This window comes from Scardinius erythrophthalmus (genome assembly GCF_964197995.2).
Source record: "Scardinius erythrophthalmus genome assembly, chromosome: 11".
Lineage (NCBI taxonomy): Eukaryota > Metazoa > Chordata > Actinopteri > Cypriniformes > Leuciscidae > Scardinius > Scardinius erythrophthalmus.
The window spans coordinates 42,415,142-42,430,159 of NC_138231.1; the positions used below are offsets into that span (position 1 = coordinate 42,415,142).

Genomic DNA, 15,018 nt, shown 5'->3' on the forward strand with positions numbered 1-15,018 from the left:
GGCATTGTTTTATGATAAAAATGATTTAAATGCAATAATTATTTGTATTCATTATAATGGACACACCACAGTATTGTGAAAAGCTTTTAACATTTCATTTTGGTGACTTTACTTTAAAAAGTCCGAAATATGACCAAATCCCAGGAATAATTACCATACTAAAATTTGCATAATTTCATAGTTTTGATGACTATTCTAATAAAATGTGTAAAGCAGTACAGAGAATGACTTAAACATCTGCTAGTGCGACACTATTCGTTCATCAGAACGCCAGCACTCGAAATAAACTCTCAAAGAACAGAGGACAAATGGATCTGAATCTCTGATTAATTTAAATGTTTTAATGATTATCTGTGCTTAACAGTAGTAGACATCAATCACAAAGCCCCACATTAAATCAAAGCCTTAATACAGTGTGTTGATGTAATATGCTGTAATACAATCTCACACTTAAAAATCAAACTATTTTGCACATAATTGATATATGGAGTAAATAGAAACATGAAAATAATAATTAAAATGCTAGATTGTGTGTGTTCCTGGCAGAACGCCAACCAGCTGAAAGTCTGCGAAGTAACAACTAAGACACACAATCTTATCCTTCATGTCAATAACATTAATGCTGCAATATTATTAATATTAACACTTCAATGCTGCGAAGTACTTTAAAACCTACAAGACAGAGTGGAAAGAGCAGACAGTTATGGATCAGTCAGGTTTATTGGTTGTTGCTAAAGGAAGTGAAAAACAGATGATGTTCTAGATGTCTATCAACATAAGGGCAGCGTAGCTTTTGTCTACACCATTAATCCATGTACTATGTATAAACTCATTTACTGAGTTATAGATATATTAGTAAAAAATAAAAACATCATTTTGACTGCTTGAATGAGCAGCCAGAGAGGCTCATCTATCCAAGTGCAAACGTTGTGTTTTTACACCGTTTAAAAGCAAAATGTACAATATTACAACCATGCCTACATTATTATAGTGCGTAAATGTTCGATTCCGAGACAGACGTCGTATACGTTTCAGAAGCACATCAGAAGCTGTCTGTGTTAAACCCTCAAAATATTGAAAACGTCATATTTCACCCGCCAAATTTTTTTATTTTATTAATTATATTGAAGAAAACAGGAATAGTACCCAGTTCTTATTACATCATGTGATAATGTAATGTACAGTAATGTGTCCAGATGTTCACATTGATATTTTTTTAAATAAAATGTTCCCAATTTAAAAGGCAGTACAATAATTACCATCATGATGCATAAATACTTTACAGTTAAAATAGCTCGGGGATAATTGTAACATCAGAAACTGTCTTCTCTTTATGTAAAATATAAATTAGTAATTTTTAGGGGGGAAATCGATGCAAGCTTGTTTCTGCCACTGAATCAAATTCATAAAAAAGCTAATTGTGACTTTTTAATCTCACAGAACTGCAAGTTATAAAGTGACAATTGCAGGATTGCAGCAAGTGTGAGTTATATCTCACAATTCTGAGAAATAAAGTTAATATTGAGTTTATATCTCGCAATTCTGACCTTCTTGTTTAGAATTGCGAGATATTAACTAGCAATTCCTAGAAAAAAAAAATTTGAACTTTGAGATCGCAATCATCTTTTTTATTCTGTGGCGAAAACAAGCTTTGATTGACATGTTCTTGACAAGCTTACTGAGATTCGCCTCTTCAGGTTTTGTTCTGATACACCCAGAAGTCTTGGTGCTGGGCAGCGTCCAGGAAGAGGACACACACACACACACACACACACACACACACACCCCGTCTGCTGGATTTGGACGAGGACGACATGTTTCAGGCGGAGCAGAAAGAGTTCACAGCTCGTAATCAAACTTGTACTCGTGGGCCAAGTAGATTCTGCGGAAGATGAGCGCGGCGAGCGCGAGTGTGAGGAGCACTATGAGGACGGCGCAGCCCGTGTGACTGGGGTCCTGCTGCGGGTGTGGGGGGGCGGGGGAGGCCGTAAACGTGGGGTACCTCGGGCTCTGGGTCTGGTTCTGGTTCTGCGAGCGCCGCTGACGTGGACTCGGAGCCGCTGGAACGGATGGACCCTCGCTTGATGTCTGAGCAGCCACGAATGAGGATTCAGTCTAGAACACAAGAAAGAGAGCAGAGATCATTATAGACACACTGGGGCACACACATTACAGACACACTCATTGTGTGTTCACACTACAGCTTGAGGGTGTGTTCACACTTGTAGTTCGGTTCGCTTGGTTCATTTGGTCCAGACCAAAAACAAACAAAAACATTTAGTCTTGGTTTGCTTGGCGTTCACATTGTCACTTTAACACCGAACCTAAAGAAATTAGGGATGCACCGATTGATCGGCTGGTGACCGGAATTGGCCGATTTTCACGTGATCGGCCGTGACCGGCGACCGGCCGGTCAGTCTGACAAATACCGATTTTATGCCGGTCAAATGCACTCGGGCGCCGCATGATTAACATCGCGCAACATCAGAATCACACGTGCACACGGAACACACATGTAGGAAACCTCGTGAATTACGTCCGTCCAGACCGCAAGTGCGTATTTTTTTTTCAGCGTGCATGTTAATCAATGAGTGCTTTCACAACGGGAGCGGGAGCAGCGCATGAGCGTCAAGCAGGAGCGTCGCGAGCAGTGAAGCGCGTGTTTCGGCGCCGAGTCTATTTGCTGCACTGCTCACGCTCAATTAAAGGGAAAGCACACTTTTGATGGATAAAATAGCCTAAATAGGGTTTCACAAAAAAGCGCCCAAAATGCACAGAATTTGCGTGTTTTAACAAGAACTGGAATAGGCTATGTCAGAAAAGAAAACGAAGACTAATATTTATAGAAAATGTACCCATTTAAACTTGTTTTATTATTCAGTTTGTACAAGTGATTGCAATAGGCCTGTGTGTGAGTGCTTTGAGAAATATCTTTATACTGCAAGGCTATTTATTTTTTATTTATATATTATTTTATTGAATTTTATTATTTTATTATTTTTATATAAAAATTATTGGATATTGAATGTGAAAAGGAAATGGTTCTTCCATAACACTGCACTTTAGATGTTTGAATTACCCACACCTGGAGTAATTTATTTAGTTCTATTTTATAGCGTTTATTTGTTCAAAAAAAAACCATGTACTATGCAAATTGTAAAATGTTCTATTACAGAAAAGATATAAAATAGAAAAAGTTGGAAAATGTGTAAAAAAAAACTCGAAACCAGTGTCAGGAATGAATATCTCTCTCTCCCTCTCCCTCTCCCTCTCCCTCTCCCTCTCCCTCTCCCTCTCCCTCTCCCTCTCCCTCTCTCTCTCTCTCTCTCTCTCTCTCTCTCCTCTCTCTCTCTCTCTCCTCTCTCTCTCTCTCTCTCTCTCTCTCTCTCTCTCTCTCTCTCTCTCTCTCTCTCTCTCTCTCTCTCGACCAAGACTCCGCTTGTTTGGTTCAGACGGCAGCGTTCACACTTATTCAAATGAACCGCACTAAAGGTGATGATACACAGGGCAACATTTTGAGCAATGTTGCCATCAACGGGCAACCAGATGAGACACAGGGACCACGACCGATCTAAATTATCCAAATATAATATTATTGCCCATTTTCAATGGGAAAGTGCCTAATCAAGCCAAACATGCCAAGTGTGAACACACCCTCATCAACATCACCAGCAGCGAATGAGCCATAAATGATGCGGTGTACGAGTGTGTGTCGTCCTGCACCTGCTCAGCTGAAGACGTGTCTTCTGTGTCTCTCTCTGGTGTAGACGTACTCTCACTGTCACTGGAAGCCGCCGCCGCCGCCGATGCCGATGCCGATGAGCTCGACTCCGCCTGACGACACAATAAACCAGTGAAAAACCCTTAATGCTCCTATTCTGGCGTAGGGCAAAAACTATTTTGAGAAAGTGTTTATTTAATAAAATTCTAATTCAAAATTACTTTATTGGCATGACTGTACATCATCATCATCATCATCTTTTTTATTTAATGCCATGTCAGCAATCAGAGCTATCTTCATGGCAAAAATTAAATTACAAAAACACAAATATCATATAAATACAATAAAAACAGAACAAAGATAACCAGCAAGTCATATTATACAATGTATATTTTTAAGATAACATGATAAAAAATCCAAAACCTTTTCAGGTATAATCTCACTAAAAATGTCCTTAACTGAAATAACTTCATAAAAAAGCATTCTACTTGTGTTAAGTCCAGGACAATCTAATAAAATATGTTTGACAGTTAATGTTGGGTCTTCACCTTTAAGTAAAAAAACATGGGTCAAATTTGTGTGACCTATACGACATCTTGTGTAGACCACCTGATCAAGTCTAGTTTTAAAATTGAGAAAAGTCCTGGTCTTAATTTCCGGATGGGCATGACAACATTATGCTGTACATAATACAACATTGCCAAAGCTTGGAAAACATAGAATAATAATAAAGACATCAAAATAATAAAACACTATAACATAACTTAAATTTAGATGTACAAATTAAATAATTGTACAAATTAACAGGTGTAACAAATTAGAATGTGTGAACATGTTATTATTAAAACTTATTTTATCACCGTCTGTAGATTTCAATTAGTCGTCACCTTTATTCCTGTAGCGCTTTATATAAAACTGTTTTAAAGCAGCTTCAGTGATAAACAGTGAAGCAGCTCTAAGACGACAATAGTGTCATTATTCAGGTCAATGTTGATTCAGTTCAGTTCAATAACTGTGTCAATTATGAAACAAAGTGGACTCGGCTATAAAGCAGCTCTGTAGAAAACAGTGATGTCATTGTCCAGCTCAATTCAGTTCAAGTTTTGTGCAGTCAAATCAATAATATTACTGAATATTAAGTATTTTTTAAACTCCTAATTACACATACACATCTTTAAAGGGCAGTTTCTCAAAATGTGTTTCAAATCTCCCCTTCAGCTGCACTTGTTTTATACATTTTATTCCTACAAATGTTTATTTTAAATTTTGGAATTGGATTGCAAATATGGTGAGATTTTCTCTCTCTCTGTTTACAGTGTTTTCAGATTCATGGAGCGTACTCTAATATGTCAACAAAATGAAACAAGAATTTTGAACCTGTTCAGATTTCTATTCTGGAAATTGATGCAAATTAGCACATATTTAATTAGATAACGCCTTAATTGCATGTCTAAACTTTTTACGCTATTCACCCGAGGGGTCTTGCCGTATTAATCTTGATGAGAATACACTATGCTGGATGTTGAGTGTGATGAACAGTGAGGGTCACCTTGAAGCTGATCTGCTGGGCCAGTCTGTGCGCCTGAGGGTCGACAGGTCGAAGGTCACTGTCAGGAGAGAGCGCTAGCAGAGCGGAGCGCATACAGCTGCCACAACCTTCACAGCAGAAATCCTGAGACCTGCCAAACAAAACACACATTTACGGAATATTGAGGTATATATTCGAAATGATTTATTTCAAAATATGTTCCCCTCCCTCTTGTAGCCTCTCTTCTCTGATGATGAGGGCGGGGCGACCTGTCAATCACATATGATCCACCAATAGCAAACCACAACCATCCAATCATTTGTTCATGTTCCAGAAGCGGTTTCACTCTGATATCTGTGGAAGCTTGTTTCCGCCACTGAATAATAAATAAATAATAATAATTGCGACTTTTTATCTTACAATTCTGACTTTTTTTCTCACAATTGCGAGATATGAAGTCAGAATTGCGAGATATAAAGTTGCTATTCTGAGAAATAAAGTCGCAATTGGGAGATATAAAGTCGCAATTGCATGTTATAAAGTCAGAATTGTGAAATATAAACTATTCTGAGATCTTTTTTTTCCTTAGAATTGGACTTCTGAGAAAAGATGTCAGAATTGCGAGTTATAAACTCGCAATTAGGTGTTATAAAGTCAGAATTGGGAGATATAAAGTCAGAATTGCGTGATATAAAGTCGCAATTGTGAGAAAAAAAGTCGCAATTATCTTTAAAAATGTTTTATTTTGTGGCGGAAACAAGCTTCCATAGATATCTGACACAATCCAGAAGAAAAGACTGTCACAATTTCCTTTTTATGCTGACTTTAAACTAAGCTAAAAAAACTCCCCTTGTACACTACAGTCTACAAGCTGAAGTATTTTAACGATTGCTAAAAAAATAATCACTGTCTAAAAGCATGCCGTTTAGCCATGTAACCGGTTAGATCAGGATTTTTCGGTAGTATTACAGCACAACATGAGTGTATATTAATTTAGCACTGCTGGCAACACTTTACAATAAGGTTCTAAAAAATACTTTTGAAGCATTTATTAATTTTAGTTACCGTTACTTTCATCAAAAATCAAAAGTTGTATGTTAATATTATTTAAAGGACCTGAGCCAACTTGAACTGATGAACAAAGATTAATAAATACTGTAATAAATGTATTGTAAGTCAATGTTAGTTAATACATTAACTAATAAGACTTTATTGTAATGTTGGTTTATTGTAACAAACGTTACCACACTGTTTGTTGTTTGCTTTTGTCATCGGACAGAGCGTTTGGACCTGAAAATGGTGACCCGTGAGTCAGACTAAACAACCGGATACAGCGTTCCAGTTGTGCTAAAATACACAATATAGTAACAACCAGTGTTGGGGAAAGTTACCTTTAAAAGTAATCTGTTACAATGTTGCATTACTCCCCAAGTTACTTTTATGGAATGTAATGCCTTGTGTTACTTTTGCTGGGCTTGCTTGTTTTTGTTTTTTAAATAACAAAAAACTAATTGGCAAATGCAAAGGCTCTTTTACACCACACAAGTGAAGTGAATAAGCCTCAGGCTGAAGGAAATGCAAACGCATGCCTGTACAGTAAACACACCTGTCAGCTGTACAGTCATTCTGGAGCGCAACAGAACAGGAAGCAGGAGGAGAACGCTCAACACTCTTCAGCAATACAAAAAATAAACACAAATGTGATGTATTACAGAAGTTATAATTGCTTATTAGTATGGTTGAATTGGATCAAAGACATTGCTTAATAAAGTGAGATTAAATACATAAAGTATATGTGTGTTATTTAACAATTAATCATTGCAGGTTTGTGTAAGGAAAATATTTATGCACCTCTTGATGGAAATAGCATCACAACATTAATGTCCATCAAGAGGTGCATCAATCTTTGGTGAAGATATTGTGTTGTCAATGTAAAGACTCTGTAAAGTCTCCTCCAGAACATCCTGAAGACTTTCACTGAGTTTAAGATCTGGACTCAGAGGAGCATCAACTCATGCGTGACTCTTCATCTTCAAGCTCCTCACAACCATTCTTTCACAATCTGAGCCGGATGAATCCTGACATTGTCATCCTGGAATATGATCATGATGTGTTTCATACATGGTTGTTTAAGAAATGAAAAGCTACACACTCCATCAGTTAGTGTTAGAAGAACTGATGTCAAACATAACATATAACACGATAGAAACATCATAATCACTGCAATAATGATCCAGTCACACACTGGATACCCATTTAAATTCAAAGTGACTTTTTTTGTATTTTACAATATATGCATTTTTACAGTATTTTGAGACTCTTCATGATTCCAAACTTTTGACCGGTATTGCATTAGTCCATGATGATGGTGGATGGTTTGAAGGCAGACTGAACAACACGAGAGCCCACAGATGTTGTGTGTTATTTTCATGTGTGTGACGGGGGCGGACGTTTAATCAGCACGTGTTGATTAGAGAAACGTCGCTGAGAACAACAGTCTGTCACTTCTTCAGATGTATTTGTGTGTTTATAAAGGACACAGCATGTCCACACATGCAGAAAGAGGCCTCAGCTGGACATGATAATGATAATGACTTCTGCTTGCTGTTTTTACTGAAACAACCATTTTGTTGTTGTATTTTTTGGTGCGTGTTATTCACTTGATTTTGTACTGTCAAATCAAAGTTTACATTGTTGATTTGTTTGTTTCGTGGCATGTTTTTTTAACCTTCATCTGAAATGTCTCTCAGACCCAGTGAGTTAATATTCCACAAGACGTCCGTCACACGACACAGAGTTTGAGGTTGTGTTAATACATCATGTGTGACTCTTGTGTTTGTGCTTTTTTTACTTAGTGTAGTTTAGTTGTGCATCCTGACACTGAAGATTGTTTATTTTCATTTTGCTGTTTTTTCTTTATTAGTTAGATAAGACTTTACGAGAACGCAGAGGGGTTTTTCGTTTAATTGTTTTCTTTGATTTAAAACCACTCATTGCCCCTCTCCTGTGTTTTTCATGTATTGTAAATGATATTTACAAGATTAATTACAAGAATGCAAGAATCTATAATATTCGCCTGTTTGATTTGTTTACACACACAAGCTTTTGGCAACTTTAGCTTATTTAGCTTTAGCTCATTTAATTTCAATTCAACTTCAATGTTTTTATCCTTATGTTATATCACATTTAAAAAGTGGGCATAACACTGTTAATCAGTTAACTGTAATTTACCATATATGGTGAGAAACTGTAAATGGTTTAACATGGTATTATATGGCATTTTACTGTACTGTACAATGTAGGCTTTGCTTTTTGCAAGTAAAACCTATGAATTACCATATCATTTATGGTGGGAAAAAAAGCAAAAAGACCTTCCTTCCCAGAAGTCCCTGCCTGACACGTCACGTATGATATGCACTTTGCATCAAGTATTGTGTGTGTTACCCTGATGGTGTGTATGACCCTGTGCACCGTCTACACACGAGGACTGACCATGTTTTTCTCAGATGAAAATGAAGAGGACCGACATCTTACTTTTTAGCGAGAGCTCTTCTCTCCTCAGGAGTGTAATCCAGAGATCCTATCGCTCCTTCCCCTTTAGTCGGCATGAATCCAATGATCGCTATTAAAGCTGTCCGAACTGACACAAAGAGAAAAACATACAGCTTAATGTTGGATACAAAGGCAACTAAAGGATGAAGGTTACAGATGTGTCACACAGCAGCAAGTGGATTCATTTCATGTCTGGGTAATTTTATATTTTGTATAGAAAATTAAGGCTGTTTTAATTCAATAATAAATTAATGTAAAAATATATATATATTATATATACATATATATATATAGCAATGGCTATTCAGTTTCTTAGAGGTGGTATAAACGCAATTCATGAAGACACTCACTACTCCATGACGGCTGCCACGTCTCTGGATGGTGACCGGAAATACTCAGACAGATCTTCTTCCCAACCTCAAACCGTCCATTGGGCTGAGGATGAGAGGAACGTTTATATTCATTGCAAGAGAAACAGAGAAGCACAACAGAAGAATGGTTAGGGGAAGAGTAAGTCAGTAGATCACAAAGAGGACACAGAAACGAGCATTACACTGTAAGATGACGAGTTAATTTATCCAATTATTAATATGTTCACGTTCATAGAGATGTTTAGATGGACACGAGGCTTTTTAGGTTGGGAAGAATCTGCGATCTCTGACCCAGTTTTTTTGCTGGCTGCAATACAGTGTGTTTTCCACCAACTGGCATCCCGGGGTGTTGAATCACTATTGGGTGAACTGGAAGTGGGCGGAGTCACACAGACCAAAACAAAGACAGACATTTCTAAGTAGAATAACTGGCGGCTGTAGAAGAGTTTTACAGAGAAACGAGTGTGTGAACTCAGCATGTTTCCTAAATATATGCAACCATATTATGGTATACATAAAAATTGCATACAGCACCTTTAAGTGATAAAAAGCAGGTGGAAATAAGACAAATACTCGGGCAACGCTTTAAGTTTTACTACAAAATTATATGTAATATTATCTAATTAATCTTATACTGAAAAAATGTCTTCGCAATCTTGCAATCTATAGATATACAAAGCCGGTTCACTCCCATATCACTTATGAATAAATAGAAGAAACTGCAATGACCAATATAGCAGAATTCGTCCCGCCTAACTAAGAAAAAGAGCCAATCACTGCATGGTAAAGTCAATGCCGCTGCGATTCCCAGAGACCGGACACTCACGCTTAGGACTGCACATGTGCATTGGCTGGTCTAGCCTGAAAAATACGCCTTTTTTGTGATAGCGACAGACAGACAGGTTACGTCAGATTTTGTGAGTAAGTAAATATCTGTCTACATACACCAACTATTCACAGATAGGGTTGGGGGTTATAACTTAAGAGGGGATTTAAATTTGAGACAACATAGGACTCGGACAAAGCTCAAAAGTATGTGTATTTCTGTTTGTGGGGTGCTTTTGTGGAATGGTCTGAGCAATTCGATCAAACAAAGTGTTAACGTTGCAATTTAAAAAAAGGTACAAAAGTTTTATTTTTATCTTGTTCGATGTGATTTGGTTTGGGTAGTTACTGGGGGTAGGTCCTGATAAGCCCAGGGCTTCTACCTATCCCTTTTCGAACAGTTTGATTATTATGGTAAAAAAAAATGTTTGGCTTTTCTTGTTTTTGTTTTATTTTATTGATGGATATTTCATGTGTTGCTGTCTTTTGTTTAATTCATTTTTTTAATTGTTCGAAATAAAGATTATTCATTCATTCACTCTATATCAGCCGGCATCAGTAGTCTGTAATCTTCCTTCAAAAAGAGAAACCGAAACTAGGACTGCAGAAAGAAACTGTAAACAAAGCAGCGCTTGCTTATTATTATGAATATCAATCATGCATTCTTCTTTCCAGGCGGCGGCTCATGTTATTATGAAAATATTTGTGCAGGTTAGATGATATAAAATGATAACCTCCTTCTGTCTGTGCCGTCTTGACTTCTTTATTCGCTTTCGCTTTTATTCTTGTGCATTGACTCATTCGCTAAAACTAAATACTAGCCGGACAGGCTTGGTGTGTCACGGCCCTATGAGAACCGACTCACGAGTGACTTTTGCTCACGAATGACAGCGCACCGGTCACAACGCATGTGAGAGGACTACACAATAGAAATTAGTGGTGTCTGTTTTAGTGTCACATAGTGATTTCGTTCTAAAAGCTAAAACATTTCTTTCAAGGCACCTGTAGGTTCAATAGCAAAGCAGAAGACATGATAATTCCTGAAAACGAGTGTCATGCAAATCATTGGGTTGGGAACATGAACCGCTTCTCGGTTCTCAACCCCATGTAAGATGTGTGAAGGACTGTGTGGGATTAAAATAGAGGCATTAGGTTTAAGAAGGAGACAACGCTTGTCTTACGGTGAGCAGGATGATGCTGGGGGGCTTCATGGGGTATTCGGGGGGCAGAACGATCCGCCCGTGATAAACTCCTCCATCGAAGTCAGAGTCTGGAGGTCCTCGAACGGAGAAGTGCCACTCAAACAGGTTATCCTGATCAACACACGAGAGTCACATCAGACAGCGTGATGATTCAACATGAAGAGTTGACCTCTGATGCTCGAACTCACCCTTCTTTAACCGTAATGTCTAATATAACTTACAGTGATAACTTAATCTTGGGTTCATGTAAAGCCTCAGATAAAACCAAAGCTCCTGATATTTCTTAAGGTGGTCCTATTATGCTTTTATTTTCCCCATGTTCATCTTTCTTTAGTGTGTAATGTTGTCGTTTGCTCATGAAAAAGGTCTGTAAAGTTACAAAGGAGTTATTCACTATATCAGTGGCAGTGCGCACTAGAGCTGCACGACTAACCCTTAAAAGACTGCAATCTTGATTGCGATCCCGTGCGAGGTTACTCATAAATGACAAAGATTGGCCTGTGTCTATTTAACCTTTGACAAAACCCCAGCGAACATAAAGATCTGTGTTTAAATCCGCCACTGAGCCTCAGAGAGCAGTCGTCATGTATAGGTATGAGCTTCACAAACAGTCTTTTCAACCACACAATATCGTTATTTCTTTGTTGCAAATATTCATAGTATCAAAGAAGTGCTGAGATAAAAGTTTATAGTTTGAATATAAACACTGATGTCTACGGAAGCGATCAAAATTGAGTAAATCAGCGTTTGAAAGTAACTTGGCACTTCAAATCAAGACTGTATCAATTACATAATTACGCCAGTAGGTGGCGACAAGTGACTGTTAAAAATGTGTTCATCATTGAATCATTCAACAAATTCGTTCAAAAACAGTAATGAAACAAGTGAAGTCTTCATTAATGAGTCATTGAATCATTCATTCTAACCGATTTTTGAAATAATTAAAACATTTTCAAAAGACAGCAGGAATCCATATTTTGTCAGAACCTGTCGAATATCTCACAATATTCCTCATTTAAAGGGTAACTCTCACCAAAATGCAATCTAGGGTCTTTTTGTGAATCTACCCAAGGCAAAAAAAAAACAAAATAACGACTTTATTCCACTATTCATTTCCTTCTCTGTGGGCCTCGAGTGAGTTCACGTAGTAAAACAGCGCAGCGGTTCTGTGTTGTACGTCACACACATCACACACATGACCAGCGTTGGCCAATAGTGAGCCTACGTGTGACGTACAACACAGATGCGCTGCGCTGTTACACTACGTGAACTCACTCGAGGCCCAGAGAGAAGGAAATGAACAGTGGAATAAAGTCGTTATTTTCGGGGTTTTTTGCGCACAAAAATTATTCTCGTCGCTTTATAAACTTAAGATTGAGCCACTGGAGTCACTTGGACTATATTTACGATGTCTTTAATGCATTTTCTGGGCCAGCAAGTTATAATGCCTTAGAAGCCCATGGAGGAGTGAGCCAGCTTTCAGATTTAATCAAAAATATCTTAATCTGTGTTCCGAAGATGAACGAAAGTCTTACGGGGTTGTAACAACATGAGGGAGAGTAATTACTGACAGAATTTTCATTTTTGGGTGAACTAACCCTTTAACAGACTGAGGCCGGCTGGCCAATCAGAGCCGGCCGCGCTTTTTGGAAGGCGGTTTTTAAAGAAACAAAACTAAAACAGAGCGTTCAGACAGAAGAAAAAATGTGTATTTTGAACATTAAATGATGTAAACATTCCAGTAGACCCCAAAGACTAATAGGACCCCTTTAAGGATGTTATTTGACAGGCAGACGCTTTTATCCAAAGCGACTTGCAAATGAGGAAATGAGGAGGTCATTAACAGAAATGCTAAAAGCATATCATAACTCTAACAAACTAGCAAAATAGATTATAATTAGACACACAAACTAAGAAAATAACAATATTAAATAATAATAATAATATTATTATTATTATATTATTATTATATAATAAAAAATATACATGTAATTATTAATTTTATGATAATCAAACTAGACATTAGTCGCGTCTGACCTCCAGTGGCTGAGCATGATAGTGCTGGGTCGGGTCCCGGAGTTCAGCAGCCTCCTTCATCAGCCTCTTCACAGCTAATACACACAAGAAAACACACATCTGTCATCGAGCTGCGATCTTATGTCCATATCTGCAACAAATATTCAATATAATGGCTGGCCCAAAAAATAAGGCTTGTAATATAAAGAATATACTGACTCTGCATTACAGTAGACCTGTACTAGATTGGTTGTTGTATTAGTCTCTCTCAAAAAATATGAAAGAATCATTTTATTATATTCATTAGGAACAATTTAATAAGTTGTGTATACAAAGACAAACATAATTTCATTACAGTATTTCATACTGAAACATGTTTCATCGCTTTCCTGCATAAGCCATAAAAGTCTGACTTGATGGTGAACCCTTTGACTTAAGATAGAAAGGAAACACCCAGCAACCTCAGCGCGTCCCAGGAGATCCCAGCCATGATCATTAGCAAGACAAAGCGTGTAAAAACAAAAAAGCGTAGCAATTTGGCTATGGTGTACGTTAATTATTGCAGGACAAAACATCCATGTGTGTGTGTGCGCAATAAAACAATAAAAAATAAAAATAGTAGTAAGTACATGCAGTTCATTAATATTACTCAGTACTTAAATGTATAATTACACTGTAACATGGACACCTTAAAATAAAGTGAAACCAATAAAATGTGTGATTTGATTATTACAAATAGTAATCGCTTGACAAAATAATCACATATTACTGCAATGCCAAACTGAACAAATATGTTACAATTACTGGTTGCTTCCCAATATATTGTATTATATATTATATAACTTACAGTATACTGTGGTGGTAGTACCCTGATACTATGGATATATAACGTTACCATTACATTGCACTAAAACTATATTAATGTAACGTTATATGGCACGGTAGTTGTTGATGTTTGCTCGACGCATTCCAGCACAGAATGAGATGAACTGTATCGACACACACACTTGAACGAGCTGCCGTTGGCTAACGTTAAGGCTAATAATCCAGCTAACGTTAGCTAATGACATTTAAGGGCTGAATGTAAGTATAACGCCTTTTCAGAGCACATAACTCATGTCATTAAATGTAATATCGATGATGTATTAAAGATGTGGTGACATACCTGGGCTCTTCAAGTTGTATTTGCTCTCCATGACGGAACAAACCTCGCGCTGGGCTGGTGTTTTCCGTTCAGGTTATTTGGTGTGTGTGTGTGTCTCTCTCTTGGGATTTCGCCAGGTGTTTATCTAGGGCTGTAATCCTGACGTGGCAGCACTGAAGTTTTTTGCTACTTTCGAGATGATTTTCTCAGATGTCACAGGACATACAAAAAAATGAAAACAGGAAGTAAATTTAGCGTTTGAATGGCGGAACTTTATTGGTGCGCTTCACGCGAACAGCGCTGTGTGACGTCAGCCACTGAAAAGCTGTGTCATAATTTTATAGCGAGTTGTATGTTTTATTTGGGTCTTTAATTTTTGAGAAGCAATATGAGAATATATGTTTTCTTTGCAACTTAATTATTTTGCTTGTAAATTTTTTATCCACAAGTGCAAAACTATGAAAGTCACTTTCAAGAAGATGTTAAGATTTATATCAAATCCTTATCTACCTCTTGTAACAAAAAGGCAACTAAAACTTTGAATGTATGCTCTTTTTTTTGGGGGGGGGGGGGGGCGTTTTTGTATAAATCTTGTATTATTTTTATTATTATTATTTTATGTTTTGTGGGGAGAATATTTATTTATTTAATTTTTAATT

General features: G+C 37.3%; 1 protein-coding gene across 1 annotated transcript; it reads right to left on the reverse strand.

Annotated features, from left to right (window-relative positions):
* Positions 1-321: 321 nt before the first annotated feature.
* Positions 322-14,606, reverse strand: ube2j1 (ubiquitin-conjugating enzyme E2, J1). Its single transcript, XM_081379232.1, has 8 exons — positions 14,381-14,606; positions 13,237-13,310; positions 11,179-11,310; positions 9,152-9,236; positions 8,784-8,889; positions 5,271-5,400; positions 3,724-3,834; positions 322-2,115 (listed from the first exon to the last, which is right to left on the reverse strand). The coding sequence occupies exons 1-8, from the start codon at positions 14,409-14,411 to the stop codon at positions 1,840-1,842; spliced, it is 945 nt and encodes a 314-aa protein (XP_081235358.1). The 5' UTR covers positions 14,412-14,606; the 3' UTR covers positions 322-1,839.
* Positions 14,607-15,018: the final 412 nt, after the last annotated feature.

Bases quoted from the DNA above. Each gene is read 5' to 3' on its own strand.
- ube2j1 (XM_081379232.1), bottom strand. From the start codon at position 14,411: ATGGAGAGCAAATACAACTTGAAGAGCCCAG. The intron at 9,237-11,178 runs GTAAGACAAGCG...TCTCATCCTCAG, and splicing joins CCAGCATCATCCTGCTCACC to CCCAATGGACGGTTTGAGGT. The intron at 8,890-9,151 runs GTGAGTGTCTTC...TCTTTGTGTCAG, and splicing joins GTGGCAGCCGTCATGGAGTA to TTCGGACAGCTTTAATAGCG.